The sequence below is a fragment of the Gymnodraco acuticeps genome, unplaced genomic scaffold (assembly GCF_902827175.1).
Source record: "Gymnodraco acuticeps unplaced genomic scaffold, fGymAcu1.1, whole genome shotgun sequence".
In the NCBI taxonomy this organism is placed as follows: domain Eukaryota; kingdom Metazoa; phylum Chordata; class Actinopteri; order Perciformes; family Bathydraconidae; genus Gymnodraco; species Gymnodraco acuticeps.
The window spans coordinates 1,369,463-1,390,203 of NW_022990565.1; the positions used below are offsets into that span (position 1 = coordinate 1,369,463).

The following is a 20,741-nucleotide window of genomic DNA, read 5'->3' on the forward strand; positions in this document are numbered from 1 at the left end:
GAACCTTTAAACACCAATAAAAAATTAAACTGGAATTGTATATTTGAGTAAAATCGACAGAACAAAAAAACACATGTGACAGATGTTCAGAAGAGTGTGTGTGTTTTTGAATGCCCGCCGGACCGTACCTGTCTACATCCTGCTGATGTCTGACCCGCATGGAGGCCGAGTCCAGGTGCACTGAAACTAGAGCTGAACTCTGCAGGATCAGCTAAGCATGGCCTCGGGTGAAGGGGGCCACATCGGCCAATCACAGGCTTTGGGTAATCTGTGCCAGGGGCAGGTGTGTGTCTACGTTTTCATCCCCACACACACGGTTCACAACCACTCAGAAACAACTCTGAGTGAGTCTTTATCGTTTGTGCTCGTACCTTTGAATATCTTTGTAAGCCCTTTCCTGTGTGTGTGTGCTTGTGTGTGTGCGTTTGTGACTGTTTATGTGTGGTCTTTGTAGGACGTTTACCCTGAGGTGATGGATGTACAGATCACTTTCAAAGCAGTCAGATTTGTTCACCCCCCATGAACAACATGTTCCTGGCAGAGTGCAGCCTTCCAAAAGCCCTCATGTGTTTTGATAGCGGCGCTGTGAAAATAAGCTGTCTGTCTGCGGTATTCATCCGAACTCACAGAGCAGACAAACTTCTTATGGAGGCTGATCTCGCACAGAGATCTGGCAGGTATTTATCTCCTGCAGAGCCGGAGTGCAGTGACAGATTTCAGCAGGAGAGCTCTCTGCACAGCCAGGCAGCTTTGTCCTTTTGAGAGAGAGGAAAACACTGAGGTATTCACTTCTCTGTCTCACAGCTCCGCTCACTGTTAGCTCACTGCAGGCCTCAGGTATCTCAGGTTTTATATCACTTCCTAGGAAGAACTAAGGGTATTTAGTGATCTGAGGCCTGGCTGACACAATGCGGCTCATAACACAAGCCATCAGTCTGTGTCCTTAGTATTTCACCTTGGTCTACAGTACAACAGATTTCTCATGGTTGGGAAGATCCATTTGCATTTATAAGCATGTCAAATGACAAGCAGAACGCACAGTGCTCATGGTCCAGCTTACTTGTAGCATGTGGAGCAGTTGCTTTCATTAAACAAAATAACTGAGGCTTGATGTATCCTCGCGATGAGACTTAACATTGACCAGCTGCCCCTGACCTCTGACCCCTCTGCTCAATCGTTAATTGCTTAAATCATTGAGAGTAACAAAGATTATTAAAACATACAATACGATACGATACATCACAATACGACGCAATCTGATACGATATACTTTATTGTCCAAAACATTTATGATACATACATCATAAAGAATAAAATACATTAAGACATGACTTAAACTGTAATCAGTTTGCTTCTACATTTGCTGTCTTCTTGCATATTCCTTTGCATTGGAATACTCTTATTAAATTAAGTTGTGTGTTTCTGGACAGCATGGATCAAAGAGAATACTAGCTGATGAACCAATTCATGAATTATACATTATCTCTCGTGAATTGGTTGGATGGCTTTACTGTTTTTGGCTTTAAATGTCCTGTTCTGTTCACTGGCAGACATTCTTACAGAGTAGCCTTTACACAGTGGAGTAAAGTCACTAAGTAGATTTGCTCAAGTACTATACTTTAGTACAATTTCTGCTACTCTTATCTTCATCTCTTATACAATTAATGTAAAGGTCAATGGTGTACTTTTTCTCGACATTAATTAATGTAATCCCTTTAGTTACTTTACAGATCTGGATGAATGATGTGAAATCTAAAAAAAACTAGTTGCACCTTTACCAGCTTTGAGAACACTTTAATGATCAATCATTATAAAACATATTGTTCTGAAATGGACCAATCTGCATCTTTGGTACTTTAAGTACGTTTAGATGCCAATACTGAGCAACATTTTGATTGCAGGAATTGTACTTGTAACAGAGTATTCCTACACTCTGGTACTAACGTTTACTTAAGTGCAAGATCCGAGTACTTCTCCCCCTCTGCTTATACAGTTAACTTAAAACAAATTGCTACAAACTAACTGATCACCAAACTTACCCTATTACATTTGTTTTCAAAGTTTGCTAAAATATGACAATTAAATGGAAACGTAGCTCGTGTACAACACTTCGTGTAAAATGGGTTTTTCTTTATGCAATGTATCACTGTGTGTTTCTGTGAAGAAGGAAACGCAGAACATCTCTTCAGTAAGCATATAGTTCTTTGTACTCGAATTAGTGACACGTTTCTTCCATATTCCTTTGAGCCCGACTGGACCATGCAGGCAGCCCCTCTCCTCCGTGGAGACCCTCCCTCTCCCTGCCCTGGGGGATCGGTCTCTGCTGCTGACTGTGTTGGACTCCGGAGCGTCACCCGGACCCGACGCACTCTTGTACCAGAGCGCAGCTGTACTTCATGCTTATTGGCCCAGGACCGAGAGAGGCAAAGCGAAGGCAAACAGTGTGTGTGTGTGTGTGTGTGTGTGTGTGTGTGTGAGTGAGAGAGAGAGAGAGAGAGAGAGAGAGAGAGAGAGAGAGAGAGAGAGATAAGAAGAGAGAGAGAGAGAGAGAGAGAGAGAGAGCAGAGAGAGAGAGAGAGTGGAGAGAGAGAGAGAGAGAGAGAGAGAGAGAGAGAGAGAGAGAAGATGAAGAGAGTTTTACCCCCCTGCGCTCTGCTTCAATCGATAGCAGAGGCTGCAGAGGAAGCTTTTTCGACCGGCGTTGCTCGTTGACACTATTTCCGGGAGCTTTTTCTTTCAGGGGATGCCAAAAGTGGAATTACGGTTTGGAACATGCCTATTGGAAAATTTTGGTACGGTAAACTGTGGCGTTTTTCTGTCGTTTTAAAGTTCCTGTTGCCTGTGTTTTAAGCTTTTCAGTTAGACTAGATGAAGTGTTTACCCCCGTGAATGCAAATTGATTGTATCGAACCCTGTGAGTGACTGATCTGAACTTTTGCCTCACATCACATAGCAAGCTGTTGATTCAGGCTTTACCTGAAGAGACTGGAAAATACAAAACTGAGGCAGCAATGTGAGTTACTGGAGCGGCCCTGAAGATGGTGGGATGATGATGAGGATGATCGTTATGATGTTTTGACAGGAACTGCTCATTTTCTAGCAGTGATGGAAGACCTATCCAGATCCTTTACTTAAGTAAAGAACAAATACCACACTGTTAAAGTATATTATTAAAAGTCCTGCATTGGAAATGTTACTTAAGTAAAACTAAGTATTTATAATCAACAAAATGTTGTAAAAATAATAAAGTGAACCGAATGCAAACAAATCTAAATTATATATATCAGCAAAAATATTAGAAAATTGTTTAAGTGTTCTAACAAACTCATGAAGAGAAAAATACTCAAGGAAAGTATAAGTACATTTACAATGCATTACATTACATTGCATTTAGCTGACGCTTTTATCCAAAGCGACTTACAATAAGTACATTCGACCAGGAAGACACAACCTTGAAGAAAACAGAATCATATAAGTACATTAGGTTTCATAGAGCCAAACATTTCAAGTGCTACTCCATTGGCTTTAGGTAAGCCAGTCCTTTATTAGTATAAAAGTGCTTCGTTAATAGTTCTATCGCTCGAAGTGGAGTCGAAAGAGATGAGTTTTCAGTCTACGCCGGAAGATGTGCAGGCTTTCTGCTGTCCTGATGTCAATGGGGAGCTCATTCCACCATTTTGGAGCCAGGATAGCAAACCCACGTGTTTTTGCTGATGGGAACTTGGGTCCCCCTCGCAGCGAGGGTGTAGCGAGCCGTTTGGCTGATGCAGAGCGTAGTGCACGCGCTGGGGTGTACGGTTTAACCATGTCCTGGATGTAGGAAGGGCCAGATCCATTCGCAGCATGGTAAGCAAGTACCAGTGTCTTGAAGTGGATTCTAGCAGTTACCGGAAGCCAGTGAAGGGAGCGGAGGAGCGGAGTGGTGTGGGAAAATTAAGGAAGGTTGAAGACCAGACGAGCCGCTGCATTCTGGATGAGCTGCAGAGGTCGGATGGCACATGCAGGTAGACCTGCCAGGAGGGAGTTGCAGTAGTTTAGGCGTGAGATGACGAGAGCCTGGACCGGAACCTGCGTGGCTTTCTGGGTCAGCTGGGGACGTATCTTCCTGATATTGTAAAGCGTGTATCTGCAGCAACGGGTTGTAGCAGCGATGTTTGCAGTGAAGGACAGGTTGTTATCTAGGATCACACCCAGATTCCTTGCAGTCTGAGTCGGGGAAACAACAGAGGTGCCGAAGTTGATTGTCAGGTCAAGAGTGGGACAATCTTTTCCCGGAAGGAAAAGCAGTTCAGTCTTGTCAAGGTTGAGCTTGAGGTGGTGAGCAGACATCCACTGAGAGATGTCCACTAGACAAGCAGAGATGCATGCGACGACCTGGGTCTCTGAGCGGGGAAAGGACAGAATTAATTGGGTGTCCATGCGGGCTAATGACTGATCCGAGCGAGTTTGTGTCCAGGGAGAAGAAGAGGGGGCCGAGAACAGAGCCCTGAGGGACCCCTGTAGTTCATTATTATTACAGGAAGACTTTGAGAGCAAGAACCTTTCACAAGAACTTGATAAAAGTACATACAAAAGAAGCACAAGAGTTACATACATCAACAAATGATACAACTAGGCCAAGGACGTATACGTAAGGGACAACATTTGTTCAATGAAAGAACATGCACTTTGCTGTAGATGGTTCTGCTTGAGTGGAGCTTATCATGAGCCAATCTCAGTAGTAGCATGAGGACTTTGGAGGGCCAAATAGTCTTAAGCCATATAATGTATGAGACAATATGATCCAATTTGAATTATTTAGAGGACTTAAAGGTGAAGTATTTTGCAACAAAAGTTGGATATTTTCAGAGAAAATGTGTGACATGGTTTTGTGTAGAAAAAACTACACCCCTAAGTTGGGAATCAATGCTTTTGGATATGGATGCACTGGCTGCTGAAATCAGTGGTTCTTGTTCCTTATTCCAGAAACGTCTTATCTCTCCAATACAGGGGTTCCCACACTTTTTCAGCTTGGGAGCTACTCTTAAAATGTCCAAGCCCAAATGATCTACCTACAGGGCCGCCATGGGGGGGGTGGACTAAACGGTGGATAAACTGATGCGCGCTTACACTAATTGCGCCGCATAAGCGCATAATAGTGCGCCACATTTGCGCTTCAGATGAGGAGGGGAGGCTCCCTCATAACTGCATGAACCCGTATGGCACAATACAACTCAGACTGGCTTACCTGTATGTCAATCAAGTGGCAAATGTCATAGTAAGGATGGATGATAGGCTAACATTAAAACAAATATATATATATATATGTTTTGTTTTTTTCAATGCCATGCGATCTACCCACACTTTGCAATTGACCGGTCGATCGCGATCGATGTATTGTGCACCCCTGCTCCAATACAATCGAACCACGTTAATTAGGGTTAGGCCGTTAGGAAAAAGTGTATGTAAAAGTACATGTTACTATCATTGTTTAATATTGGAAAACGTTATTAAAAAGCAAGGCTAGGCAATTTTATTTATATAGCACCTTTCAACTAAAGGCAATTCAAAATGCTTTACAATAATGAACACAATTAAGAGCATTAAGAAATACTGCAGCGGAAACACATTATAAAATTGCATTTAAAAAAAACTGTCATTAAAAAAGATAATAAAACATTAATAACACAGGGACATGAATAATAATACAAGTTCTAAGAATTGCAACGAACCTGCATGTTTCTGGTAGTTTGTTCCAGATATTTGGAGCATAATAACTAAACACTGCTTCTCCATGTTTAGTTCTGACTCTATGGACAGAAAGCTGACCAGTCCCTGAAGACCTGAGAGATCTGGATGGTTCATAATTTAGCAGGAGGTCAGAAATGTATTTTGGGCCTAAACCATTCAGTGCTTTATAAACCAGCAGCAGTATTTTGAAATATATTCTTTGACACACAGGAAGCCAGTGTAAAGACTTCAGAACAGGAGGGATGTGATCCACTTTCTTAGTGTTAGTGAGGACTCAAGCAGCAGCGTTCTGAATCAGCTGCAGCTTCCTAATAGATTTTTTAGTGAGACATGTGAAGACACCATTACAGTAGTCCAGTCTACTGAAGATAAAAGCATGGACAAGTTTTTCCAAATCCTGCTGTTACATTAGTCTTTTAATCCTCTATATATTCTCAAGGTGATAGTATGCAGACTTAGTAATTGTTTTAATGTGACTGTTGAAATTCAGGTCAGAGTCCATGACTACACCTAGATGTGTTCAATGCACTTACTCAGTGTTTGAATTGGAGCATAGTCTCCTGGTGAAATGGTTATGTAAATATGTGGGCCACTCTCTGTGTTAAAGCATCCTAATTTGCTCAACATCTTTAAAACACTCTCCTTTATGACAGCAGTTCAGCTGTGGCTTTCACTAATCCGTACGGCTAAACGGCTATTGCTTTTACACATCCAATGAATCGTCATGAGGCAGAAGAGGCTTGCTGCAGACCATGAGGTTCAATGAACTCCAGGCTCCTTCATAGTTTCTTAAGTGAACAACCAGCAAACATCTGTATCATTTCAGTTTAAATCTGTGCTGTAACCAAAAACATATTTCTGTGGGCTCTTGCTTTCTCTCAAACTGCGTCATCTTCTTTATCTTCTAAAGAAAGTGCCTCCCAGGGAAAATAACCAAGTGTGTCATACTCAATGTTATAGCTTTGATGAATAAGAGATTCATAATGAAACAATCTTTCAAATAAACATTTTATCATCACACCCACAGGTTACCTAAATGTGAATATGTCCTACTTTCCATTATTATTGTTGCAAATTGAACCAACAACTCCCTGGTTTGAACTCCCAAATTTTTTTTACTTCAAAGACATTATCAGCACAGGACGACAACACTTCCCAAAACAGGCCCCTCATCCAAGATAATTAATTTCAACCTTTGCATACTCAGTTTGAAATGTACTTTTACAATTTTTTAATAATTTTTTTCTTTATAAATATCATCTACACAGGATATTTTCCCTGTTAAGCCCCAAAGACAAAAAAACGCGGCTGAATCGGTTGATCCATAGGTTGATAATGTGTCTGTCACTTTGAAAAAATTATTTATAATCCATAATTCCATTTTTATGTAAAAATCGGAGAGTAAAAGTTAGCTGCTAATGGTAGCCACCAGAGTTATCGCAGCTTCCAGTTTTGGCTATGCGTCACTCTCACTCCTTATTTGGTAATGTGTGTGTGCATGTGGTAGTTCCCCTTGATTCCATTGGCTCTGACGGTTAGAAAGAGATGTCAATCATCAAAATCGACCAAGGGGGGCCAGAGATATGGAAAATCCACCCAAATGACCCCAGCAGTGTTTTATTTTATTTTTAAAATCTCTCTAAAAAGGTCAAATTTCACTTGTTTTGCATCAATCTTGATACAGGGTACTTATTATATGTTGTAGTTTGGATTCCTAAAGCGTTTAGTCTACCATCCTATCATTCAAGGGTGGTTTTCACTATAAGTAATTTCTTTTTTTTTGGACGGACACAATAATTTAATTTTTTTGACTGTGTTCAATCTGAATTTACTTTAAAATAAAAAGATCTATATTGATTCTGACTCTTCTACATCCAACTCACAGGTGTAACCTTGCTTTGAAAAAAACAGATTATTAATTTAACCCTTTTAGAAGGGAAGATATGGTCATTTGTTCTGGGAATGTCATTTTCGAGCCTGAGACCTGAAAAACAGGCTCGGGGCTTAACAGGATTTATCAGGACAGGACGACAACATAATAATTAATCAATAATTAATTTCAACCTTTGCATACTCAGTTTGAAATGTACTTTTACCATTTTTTAATACTTTTTTTCTTTATAAATATCATCTATACAGGATATTTTCCCTGTTAAGCCCCAAAGACCCCTTAGGCGGGTCTTTTGTTTTTCATGACAGTGTCTCAGGGGATCTTAATATTTAAGAACCTATTAATGTGTTATACCAGATTAACGGGAATAATCTCAGCTAATTGACGATACAAACCATTTTTACCAAAACAAAACACAAGTCTCATAAGAAGCATCTAAATGACCCCTGAGCGAAAAATGCTAACGCACTTTGGCACAGAACTCAAGATAAATATACCCTTATTACTTATCGTAGCAGCACATACAAGATATCCGATTAAAGCTGAGGTTCCACAGATTATTTAGGTATAGTATCATCACTGAGCGATCCGAACTCGCGACAGGGGAAGCAAACACAGACATCACAACACGTACCTTTACGGAGCTTTTACGGGAGATCGTCTCACCGTAGCTGTCAATCTGATCAAAAGACGTGTTCAATGGCATTAAAACGAGAAAAAACGCGGCTGAATCGGTTAATCCATAGGTTGATAATGTGTCTGTCACTTTGAAAAAATCATTTATAATCCATAATTCCATTTTTATGTAAAAATCGGAGAGTAAAAGTTAGCTGCTAATGGTAGCTACCAGAGTTATCGCAGCTTCCGGTTTGGCTATGCGTCACTCTCACTCCTTATTTGGTAATGTGTGTGTGTATGTGGGATTTCCCCTCGATTCCATTGGCTCTGACGGTTAGAAAGAGATGTCAATCATCAAAATCGACCAAGGGGGGCCAGAGATATGGAAAATCCACCCAAATGACCCCAGAAGTGTTTTTTTTAAAAAAAATCTCTCTAAAAAGGTCAAATTTCACTTGTTTTGCATCAATCTTGATACAGGGTACTTATTATATGTTGTAGTTTGGATTCCTAAAGCTTTTAGTCTACCATCCCATCATTCAAGGGTGGTTTTCACTATAAGTAATTTCTTTTTTTTGGACGGACACAATCATTTAAATGTCTTTACTGTGTTCAATCTGAATTTACTTTAAAATACAAACATCTATATTGATTCTGACACTTCTACATCTAACTCACAGGTGTAACCTTGCTTTGAGAAAAAAGATTATTAATTTAACCCTTTTAGAAGGGAAGATATTGGCTGCGTTTCACTTCTCTTATTTTTCATTTCCTCGCTCCTCGGTCTCGGTCTCACCGGAAGTTGATTTGTCTGCGCCATCTTGAGTAGCGTCCCAAGGGCCTTATTTTTGCCGGAGGACCGAGGAGCGAGGAGCGATAATGGAGGAGCTATAACCGAGGAACCACCAGACCATCCTCCGATGAAATCCTCAGACACTCGCGCCGCCCCTTACTGTGTATCGCTCACTGATTGGACGATGCAGCGCATGCACTGATCTGATGCTTCTTGACAGCAGTTTCCCAGCAGAGTGAAGAAAATACATGAAACTCACGGGAGTCACTCCTCAGTCTATACCATGTTTTGTTTCAATTCATGTTTCATTTAGTTACAAACATGTGATATATCTGAACAACAAAGTGGTCAAAAATAATTTTATTCATTTATTGGAAACATTTTCATGATCGCTTTTTTCGTTTTACATTTTCATTTATTGTCATTTCCAGTCAGTCATTAAGTGCTATTAAAATGTTAATGTGCTACATATCCACACAAACAAACAAAGTGTGCAATCCAATGAATGTTAATGTAACTGGGTTTTGATAGATAACATATCTATTTTTCTTCTCTCAATTATTTTATTTATTTTGTGCACTCTAATCAATATTAATCAAACTATTGTTCGTTTACACATTTTAAGAATGGCGTTTATCTTTTTTGAGAATGAGTTCTTATTTTATTTTATTTATTGGGGTCTACAACAGATGATACAAATGTTTGTGTCAGTAAATGTGTACTAACAGAGGCGGGGGTGTGTGTGGAAACAACGGGGACAGAGCTGGCTGCTGTCAGACGATCAGCTGTGCAGCGTCATCACAAACGGACGTCGCTTCACGTGACGCTCCGGAGGAAAGGACGTCCCATTGCTCTTAAAACTCATTTCCCTGCTTCTCGTGGTTTCCTTGCGTCTCTCCATGCTTCCCTGGTGGGAGGGACTAGTCACAGGGAAACGACGCAAGTGAGGGACGCAAGGAATCCATTTAACCGAAGTGAGAAGGGCCCATGGTCATTTGTTCTGGGAATGTCATTTTCGAGCCTGAGACCTGAAAAACAGGCTCAGGGCTTAACAGGATTTATCAGCACAGAACGACAACACTTCCTAAAACAGGCCCCTCATCCAAGATAATTAATTTCAACCTTTGCATACTCAGTTTGAAATGTACTTTCACTATTTTTTAATAATTGTTTTCTTTATAAATATCATCTATACAGGATATTTTCATGTATACACCCGATTTAAATGATTACAAAATAATTGTTTTAGGTTTCAACTTTTGCTTTTATAAAAATACCATCTTGGCATGAGTTATGTATACAAAGTTGCTTCGAGCTAATAAAAAAGTCATCATTTCCTTATAATATCTATTTTATATTTATTTGTGAGAAAACCTTCAAACATTATTTATAATATGTTCTTATGAAACCCACAACAATTAAGTAATAATTTGCTTTCGCCCCCTACTTGTTATTTAGTTGTCAACCAAAATGTTGTTATATTCTTTCTTTGGAAGCTTTTCCACTGCTGCGGTTCAAGGGTTGGTCTGGAGCCAGTAGGCCTACCTGATTGCGAACTTGTTTTCCTGAGCGACGTACAACTTCGGCAGTCTGCACATTTTCCTGAACTATTGTGGCATAGCATGCCATTCACTCTGGAGAAACGTATAAAGTTGGAGAAATGTTGCTTGCAATTCAGTCTAGCTTCGTAAGTTCATTGGCAACATGAGCAGCTTCAAACTTTTATGCTGTTGGTGTTGTTGTGAGGGATATTCACACTGTTGCATCAATGGTTAACAAGTTGAACCAATTGCTAATCAAACTAGACCCGGCATGGAATGACACTGAAACATTTTTTGGTGGAAAAGGGTTATTTGTGAGCCCAATGTTCTTTTCTGACAGAAAGCTATTTCGAAGAAATTATTTGGGACTCAATTTATGTGTGCATGTTTGAGCGGGTGGGGATGCAATTTTCATTACCTGTGATAACCACCGTATGTGACTGTAGGTTCACATTTATGTTTACTGTGTCTCTACTGGGACATGTCTCCATGCTTTAATGTTCAAAAAGCTCTTTCTTCTTCTCATACTGCCTGTGCTGCAGCACCTCTTTTCACCCTCTGTCTGAAACCAGAGCCCAGTCTGCTCTGATTAGCTGGCTGGCTGGCTCTGTTGTGATTGATCAATTGCTAAGAGATGTCACGACCCTCAGTCTGTCACGTAACATGTATTGGAGCGCTAGTGAATAGAAGCGTGAGTGTTGCATAGTTATGTCATTATGTTACAGAAGTAAACAAAGAAGTCTAATGGAGGCATTTCACTCACTCGTGTGTGTGAGAGAAACTCCCCCCTGAGGGAACACAGGGATTTTAGCCTTTACAGACCATTTACATGCACAAAAAGCTATATTACACACTACAGGAAAGGGAAGACCCTAAAAGCATAGCGCCCTTCTAAATGTATTGTATTCAGATGCTAACATTTGTGCTCATTGGAGTGAATACATCATCAATTATTGTTCGTTTTTCTAATGTGTGGTCTGTGTTTTTTTCTGCAGGTAGTGGTTGTGTTCTGTCTGTGGAGTACTGATGTCAGCAGAGCTTATGTTTTTCAAGCCAGTAGACCTTCAGACGGAGACAACCCACCCACCCACACTAAAGGTGAGAACAGCCCCCAATGTGCTGTTATGATACATTTCAAACAAATGTCTACGTAGTGAAATAAAACTGGTCATACATGCTGGAGATTCCCAACATGGTCATGGTTGTTTACGTGTTGTAGTCTTGAAAAGTTAGTGTACCTAACATGCAGTATAAGTACACTTTGAAATACTGTATATTCCAAATATTCCATTCCGGACATATTATTCATTATGCTGCTCCAGCAGCATGTGATACTTGCAAACAGGGACCAAGCATTTTATTTTAATCTTAGTATAGAAAGTATGCTACAGAATACCATAGCTAAATTGATGAAAAACAATACATAATCCAGGACACTACAACTAAGCAAACACAAGTGTGAAATACAAATGATCTGATGTGAATCAGCCACTACTGACATTTTGAGAGAACAAAAACAATATTATTGAGCTCTCTGTTGGTCCATTGTGCATTGAAGTGAACTGGAACCAAAGGCTGCCTGCAGAGTGCTTCGCAAAACAGCTGGTAGTTATCTGCTTTATGAGCTGTTTAGATTTAACGGCCTTTAACCTGCATGAATACTCTGTGTACTGTACATACATGAATGTAAGATGCAAACGTATTTTTTTCAAGTAAGGTTTATGTACAATCTTGAGTAAAACAGATTTATGTTACGCAGACGAATATAGTTTGTTTGCAGCAGTTGTGTGTAACCATGCCCCTCTCTTCTCTCCAGTCGTCTCAGAGTGGGTCAGCTCAGCGGGCTCCTGCAAGGGGAGGTGCTTTGAGCTGGACGAAGCCAAACCTCCAGGATGCAGATGTGACAATCTGTGTAAAACCTACATCAGCTGCTGCTCCGACTTCGACGAGCAGTGCCTCAAAACAGGTCAGTCTGATGTCACAATCGCTTCTTCTGGTTTCACATCTGTTAACATGTTATCCTCCGACATGGATGCTTGATATCACTAGCATGATATCACACAACAGCTTGGGTAAGAGTCAAGCCAATGGCCAAGAAACAAGTAATTACGTTTTGTTTGACTTACTTGTTTTACCTTAAGGATAAGGACGGTGGTACTATATATTTTTCGTAATATCAACAAGTCCATGAAAAGATCAAAAGCAACCATTTCTTACACTTTCTGTGCCACTTAGTGCATTTGTATTTATAAAATTGAAACAGCTAAAAACACAGTTTCTGTAAAAAAAAGTAGTTTTTGGCAGAAGTTATTCAATCAGGTAAAAGTAGTTTATTAGTTAAGGGAGTGGGTTAAGCTAACCCACTAACAGGGGTTTCAGGGACGGGCGGTGATAGTCGGTCCATTCTTCTATATGTCTGTCTTTGGTTTTCTAAGTGTTATTCGATCCATATGACCATAGAGATATGTGCACATACAAAAACACTTGGGGTGTAATGTTCGAACAATGTTATCACCAAACATTTTAAGAATGTTTTTAGAGAACGTTATCATACCTTTCAGAAGTACATTCTAGGAACCAAAATAAAACTTCTCGATGAAACCTTTCCTAGAACAATGAATGGTAACATTCTCAGAATGTTTTTAGAACCAACAATGTCTAGCTGGGAACTCAGACATGCCACCGCAAACATGCAATATCATGAATTACGTGCTTGTTTTTTTCTAAAAACGAAAATATGGTGACATCAGATTTCTTTTAAACATCCTTTTCAAACAAATGCAGCAAGTTTGTTTTTTAAAGCGCACTACAAATAAATCTGACGTTGACCATGACCCTGTTAATATTTCACATCACAGGAACATTTTCTAAAAAAATAATAACCTCCTGAAAACATTATCCAAATGTTGCTTTCAAAATGTTCTTCTTTGGTTATCATGTAACATTGAGGGAACGTTTTATAAAGAACATCTTTAATGTGTTACCCAACAACGTCCAAAACACATCCTTAGAATGTTGCAGGCAAAACGTTCCACCTTTGTTAACATATCACATTAAAGGAACGTTTTATAAATACACTTTCTGTCATCTCAGGCCTCAATAACATCCTGAAACATCCTCTGAATGTTGCAGTTAAAACGTTATGTCTCAGTTAACCTTAAACCTTATAGGAACATTATTTGAAAACATAAACATCCTAAAACGGTTCTTTGAACATCAGATTAAAACGTTTCTTTAAAACCTTATTAGAACCAATAGGTAACGTTAGCCAAAGTTGTGAGAACGTTGCCCGCTAGATGGGACAATTACTACATTTGTTTGGAATACTACACAGCAGTACTACAGTAGCTCCAGTCCTAAGAAAACTCTATGTACATAACATGATACGTGCTTTCTGCTGTAGCTGATTAAACATGAACAAAGGGCAATTGTCCTGAAGTTGCCAAAATGTCCATTTTCATCTGATGCTAATTTAGACCTTGGCTGGGGAAGAGAGTGTAACTGTGGCTTCATCTTGAAAACATTAAGCAAACAACAGTGGGACTTTATCCAAGACAAAAACACTTAAAATCTCTCCAATGAATTCTTTCAGTCCCTTCTTGTTTCAAATTACTTCTGCTTCTCTTGTAATTGTAAAACTGCTACAGACATGCTGCCTGAGATGTAATTTACAATGTATTCATTGTTGATGTTTGTCATATGTGTCTCAGCGGGAGGTTTCGAGTGCATGCAGGATCGCTGCGGGGAGGAGAGGAATGACGAGCACGCCTGCCACTGCTCACAGGACTGCCTGGAGAGAGGAGACTGCTGCTCCAACTATAAGTCACTCTGCAAAGGTACTTATCATGATTTGTGTCTATAAAAGATTTTACAACTAATTGAGAATGAATGGGATTTAAATTAGGTAATTACTCTGAGCTGTTGTTTCCATTTGAGGTGAGGCAACATGGGTGCACGGAGACTGTGTGGAGATCAACACGGCAGAATGTCCTGCGGGGTGAGTCTGAACTGACGTCAAACTCAACAATTAAACTCAAGAATGTGTGTTTAATTGAAGTCTTAAGAAACAAGTCCAACAAATCCATATTAGACACATCAGACCTTTAGTATCATTTATCCAATTTGATTTAAAGGTCTCCTATCATGCAAAATGTACTTTTTGATCTCTTTTATACATAAACATGTGCCCTCTGAGTGTCAGGGAACTCGCAAAGTGTCAGAGAACAAAACCCTCTCTCTTTTCCTCCGTACCTACATCTCCAAAAACGGGGAGTACAACGGAGCTAATCCAGATTAGCCATGTCAAATCGGAAATGTGGACTGGCTTTACACCCACGGCCCTATCAGGAACATCGTTGTATCAGAAACCTTACGCAACGTGTTTTGGACGTAATAGGTCTTTGTTTACATTAGCAAGCATCGCTAACACTCAGAGCTAACCTGTGCTAGAGAGAGTATGTGTAAAAAAGCAGGAAAATAAACTACTTGAGGAAATTACTGATCCTTTTCTTTTTTTTTTTTAAAGAAACTGTGTTTTTAGCTGTTTCAATTGTATAAATACAAATGGACTAAGTGGCACAGAAAGTGTAAGAAATTGTTGCTTTTGATCTTTTTATGGACTTGTTGATATTACGAAGAATATAGAGTACCACCATCCTGATCCTTAAAGATACAAGTAAGTCAAAAAAACAAAACGTAATCACTTGGCCATTGGCTTGACTCTTACCCAAGCTGTTTTGTAAAAAAAGCATTTGAGCCCCATACTGTTTCAGAAATAATCCTTGATGTGGTTTTGAACATGATATGGCGTTTCATCACGGCAGCATTTAGCTGAGAATCTCGTTAGAATTCTGAGCAGGCATAAGCCCACCCCGCCCCCTTTTTCTTTTTTTCCGGACGAATCCCGATGGGCCGGTTGAACGATGTGGGCCGGTCGGATAAGTCACTAGAACCCCCCCGTTGACAACTTACTACTGGTACCGAAGAGGGCCGGTCGAGATGCCCGGGATGATTTAGTCCCAGTCCGCCCCTGACTAGAGGGATATGAGGCATGGCTAGACAGGGTGATCTGTTTGATATTATGAGCAAAACACATCATAGACATGTTATTTATATATTTTTTAATATATCTGAAACCCATAATATATGACTAGAAATAGCATGATAGGAGTTCTTTAATGAAAGCAACAAACACCATCTGTTCACTCAGGCCTTTGGCCTCAACTAATATACAGTACTCAGCAACCTGTTCCTGTTTTGTTTTCTTCAGCCTATGTATCTGTATGATTATTATTACTTTTTGTTGTGTTACTTCCCATTGTAAAGCGTCCTTGGGTTTCGTGAAAGGCGCTATATAAATTGAAATTATTATTATTATTATTATTAAAAGTAAAGAATAATAACCTTAATTACATCGAAAATACAGATATTGCCAATGGTGAATTTTATCTTTGCATCCTTCAGCTTCATCCGACCTCCCCTCATCATGCTGTCTGTCGACGGGTTCAGAGCATCCTACCTGAAGAGGGGCAACTCTGTCACCCCCAACATACATAAACTCAGTACGTACTCTTGACTTTGTCTCATAATATCGTTTTCTGAATCCAACATATGAGCTGTGTGACTAAAAAACTATTGTCTATCTTATACAGTTGTGTTGGAATAATACCACTTTACCGCTCAAAACTCAGCATAATGGAAAAATAACGTTTTTTTTAAAGTACCAATTTATAAGAAACAGGAGGGCTCTCTTTCTGGAAATCAATCTCAAGTATTCTTATTCTTCTTCTCTTGACACAAAGTCTAAATCCTTTACCCTGGAACAAGTAGGATGAGGTTTGCGCTGCTATAGTATTTTCCCCAAGAACCCTTTTGCTTAGCCAATCTCAAAGAATAAAATATGATAAATTACTTTGATCTCATAACAACGCATTTCAGAAACAAATTACGATTAAGCACTATTTGGTCTAGGAAATATATTATCATAGTTTTGGTTAAAATTAGTATGTTTTTGTGTTGATTTTGGCATTCCTTCTGGTCAAAATCAATAATATCTCCAGCACCAGAGTTCCAAAAGAAAACTTCTTATTCTACTGCAGTGGGTCTGACAATCTGCAACGTTTAGTTCTCCTTCTTTAGTGTCTAACGTCACAGCGTCATGGTGACGGTGTTGGGCCAGAACAGCGAGTCAAAGCTCTGCTGATGGATGAGGGAAGTGTTGTTGCTAAAGGTCTCCGAGCTCTTCACCTCTTGCTGTATCACCAACTTAAGGTCAAAGGTGGCAGAAATGGCTAATTTGGGTCCCTTCTATCACCTATCTGGAAATCTAATAACCAATGATAAAGGTCATGTAAGGGGCTGATATCATTCAAAGCAGGTCAACTATGTCCCTCAACAACTTACCTCCAATCTATTTTGCGTCCTACGTCACCGATCTGTTCCTTTTGTCAAGGACAGGAGACAAGAGGAATCAGAGGAACAACAAGACCATAACACATCAGAAACCTTGAAAGAAAGCCACATTAGCCCCTTCTTGAAGAAAGTTTGAAACACGAGGGACATTAGAGCCTCCTCCCCATATGCCCACTACCACGTGAGGATTCCATGAACAGATGAAGAAAACGCCCTAGTTTATCTACCTAAACTCCCCCTTGGTGTCTGCCTCTACCATTGGCTTTGAGTCACCCAGCATCAGAATCATCCTCTTTCTCCCCAGCCTGATAAAACCACAACTGATTGTGTACAAAATACAGTAAACTCTGATACTGATGTCTGCAAGGTCTAGGCCACAAGGACAATAGACCTCAGATGTTTCGAAGACAAATCGGGACCCTGCATGACAGTATCTAGCTTTATCCTACTGTGCTTACTATTTAATTGACGATTTTGATTTGCTTGTATATGTTTTAGAAAGTTTCAATTTGAGAAAATTACATTTGTCCTTTTAGGTGAGTGTGGTACATCAGCACCCTACATGCGACCAGTCTACCCATCAAAGACCTTCCCAAATTTATACACCCTAGCCACAGTAAGTAACCACTGGTTATGTCGTTCAACACTAGTAGCCCTGTTCAAAAGGTCCAACAGCAAAGCATATGATGCTGATGCAAGACTGATATTTAACATTAAAATAAGTACTATGTGTGATCTGTTTGTAGGGTCTGTACCCGGAGTCTCATGGCATTGTGGGAAACACCATGCATGATCCAGTGTTTAATGCCACCTTCAGCCTGCGCACCAGGGAGAAACTGAACCACCGCTGGTGGGGCGGACAGCCTGTGAGTACACTCTAGTTAACCGCTTATGATGGGTTATAATCAGGGCGGCTAACTAAAAAATTGTTAAGGAAGAATGTACACTAAGTCTTTGTTTCTCACAACCTTTCTTGACTCATAGAAAGACTAATATCAAATTGATATCTGCTTTAAGTACACAGTTTAGACTAGCTTAGCATAGTGCCCGTAATAATCGGAAAGCTGCCAGCATAGCTTTGTAAAAGTTCACTGATTCAAACAGCTTAAAAATGATGTTAAATTAACAAACCCTAAACCGCTAAATCACTTAAAATGTACATATTGATTCAGAATCAGTTAGCTATGAATTGGAGATATTTTTTGACTGAGAAGCTGGGTACAAATAGCATCTCAAAACTGCTATGCTAATAATAGGCCTGTGTGGTGGGTTTACATAATTCACGGTCGGTCAGGGCCCCTCCCCGTCACTCTATTACGGACAGGGTGCCCCTTGAGAGTCAGTTTTTAACGGGCAGGGCGTCCCATAGACCTTCATAGACCTCCCATAGCGTTGATAATCGACGCCATGAGAACGCTCCCCGACGGTCGGTTGTTATTGTCAATATTAATATAATAATTATTTATTTTTTAATAGTCACACTCGATTTCGCCGATTTTCTTATTGCCCCAGCTGGTTGACACCTCTTTTAGCAGAAACAAAGGCTACATTAATGTATTAAATCGATGTTAATCCATGTGTGTGGTTGTGGAATTAATGGACGTGCCGTTGTGCGATTTCGTTGCCAGGCAACGCAATAATTTACAAACTTTTCAACTACAACCCTAATTATATTTTAAAACATTTTAGAAGGCCTCATGAAATACTTTAATGTAAATTTAAATTTAAATGTGAAGGGATGTGTGTAATGTGGTGATTGACATTATTCACCCACGGATCTATGTGTTATTGTTCCGCACGGACATTTTAGTTAACCGGACTTCCTGTTGATGTGAAATCCGAAAAACATTTTTTTAATAAAATAATACTTTATTCCGAGTTTGCTTGCTTTTCTCTTGGGAGGTCATCACATAACGGCATTGTAATACATGGTTCGGCTGCATTAAATATTACATATCTGCCGTAGTTTGCTATTTATAGAGCCCTGCTGAGAAGATTTATATACAAACAGGAACAACTGCCGCCGAAACTGAATATGTGACATGGGTCATAAATATATCAATTAAACAAAATCTTTAATTTCTCTTCACAATATAAGTCTCCTTGCAGTATCAACACTAATTCGGCTGACTTTTATATTTGATCCAATCGGTATATTGGTATATTTACACCATAACGGCGCACAGCTGATAGAAAGGGACACCTGGTGGTTAAAGCACGTTATTGAAATGTATTATTTTTATTATTAGATATAGGGTTGCCAACTCTCACGCATCTGGCGTGTGACACACGCTTTCACTCTCAATCTCACGCTCTCACGCTGCCCAAACTATTCTCACGCCAAAAACAACATGAACCGACGATCGTTTTTGGTTGGTTATTTACAACGTTGAGTTGACAGCTGCTCAAGCTGTCGATCCGCTCTCTCCCCGCCCCCACCACTCTTAACAACGTTAACAGACAGCAGAGCAGTGGGAGCCGGTTGGTCAATCCCCGACCCGTATTGCGCATGCGCAGATCTAAGATCCAGAAGAAATGATAAAAAGTAAAAGTCTGCTGGTTATTGTTCTACTAGGCCAAAATAGAGTCAAAGAGTATATGAGAGTGAGAGTGCGTTAATTAATATATTTGGCAGTTTGGAGTAAGTCTGTGGATTTGTTTGTGTGTGTGTGTTTCATGTATAGGCCTCTCATGATAATTAATTTTGTTGGATACATTTTCCCGGAAATTATTGCGATAAACGATAATATTGTTGGCACCGTTGTATGACCATTTTAGACCACTGACATAATGATAACATATAATAATAATTCAAGTACATCCTTTCAAACTGCTAGTCACATCATCATGTAAATGGCAATTTATGGAGGTCAGAAAAGTTATGGAGTTCATTTTTGTTTATCGTACGATAAGTCAATTAATTGCTTATCGCGACAGGCCTATGCACACAATAAAACAGTGGAAACAAACATGTGTTTGACTTTCATTAGTGAATGAAACTTTGTGCCCTTTATAGTCTGTGTCCAATATTGTGTATTTGTATATATTGTATATATATCATATATATATGCTAAGGTCCCGCTACTGACACGGAAGCAGTCATTTAGTGCGCATATGTGTAATTAAACCCATGATCTCAAAATCTCACTCCAGCCAGGTACCCAAAGTTGGCAACTCTGTATAGGAGACACAGACAGACAAACTAATAAGGCTTTATTTAAACATTAAAGAATACTTTAGGTTAAGGTCTTATTTTGAATAAGAAAAAAGCTTTGGGGGTATAACTATTAAGCCTGACAAAGTACTAATATATTGCTTTCCTGCAATGTTAACTACTGCATGTTTAAAGGTGGGGTAGGTACGTTTGAGAAACCGGCTCGAGATACTCTTTTTGTTATATTCCATGGAATGCTCTTAACATCCCGATAGCAATGAATATCTTAAGTGCTTTGACAAAAAATCCATAAAAAAACATCATCTGTGGAAGCCGTAGTACTGTAAAAAGCACGACCAATCATTTTAGCCGGCCTGGCTAAAGTAACTGGATGGCCTACCTGCCTGTCAGCCTTCCATCTGTGCACAAACTTATCTCGTGCCCTCATTGGTGATGTGCGCGTTTGTGTGTGTTGGAGGAGGGGCTCTGTAAGGAAGTGGCAGATTTTCTCCCGTTGTGTATTTTCAAATTCTAGCGCACTCGAGCTGGTTTCTCCAAAATTACCTACCCCACCTTTAAGCACTTATTTTAACTGAAATTACA

General features: G+C 39.7%; 1 protein-coding gene across 1 annotated transcript in view; it reads left to right on the top strand.

Moving 5' to 3' along the window:
• Positions 1-217: 217 nt before the first annotated feature.
• The window catches only part of LOC117553725 (ectonucleotide pyrophosphatase/phosphodiesterase family member 2-like), an 86,380-nt gene continuing 65,856 nt past the window's right edge, over positions 218-20,741 (top strand). Inside the window, 9 exon segments of the mRNA XM_034227775.1 lie at positions 218-283; positions 455-478; positions 11,569-11,671; positions 12,390-12,539; positions 14,284-14,409; positions 14,510-14,570; positions 16,037-16,134; positions 17,521-17,600; positions 17,731-17,850. Of these exon segments, the coding sequence (XP_034083666.1) occupies positions 218-283; positions 455-478; positions 11,569-11,671; positions 12,390-12,539; positions 14,284-14,409; positions 14,510-14,570; positions 16,037-16,134; positions 17,521-17,600; positions 17,731-17,850 (828 nt within the window).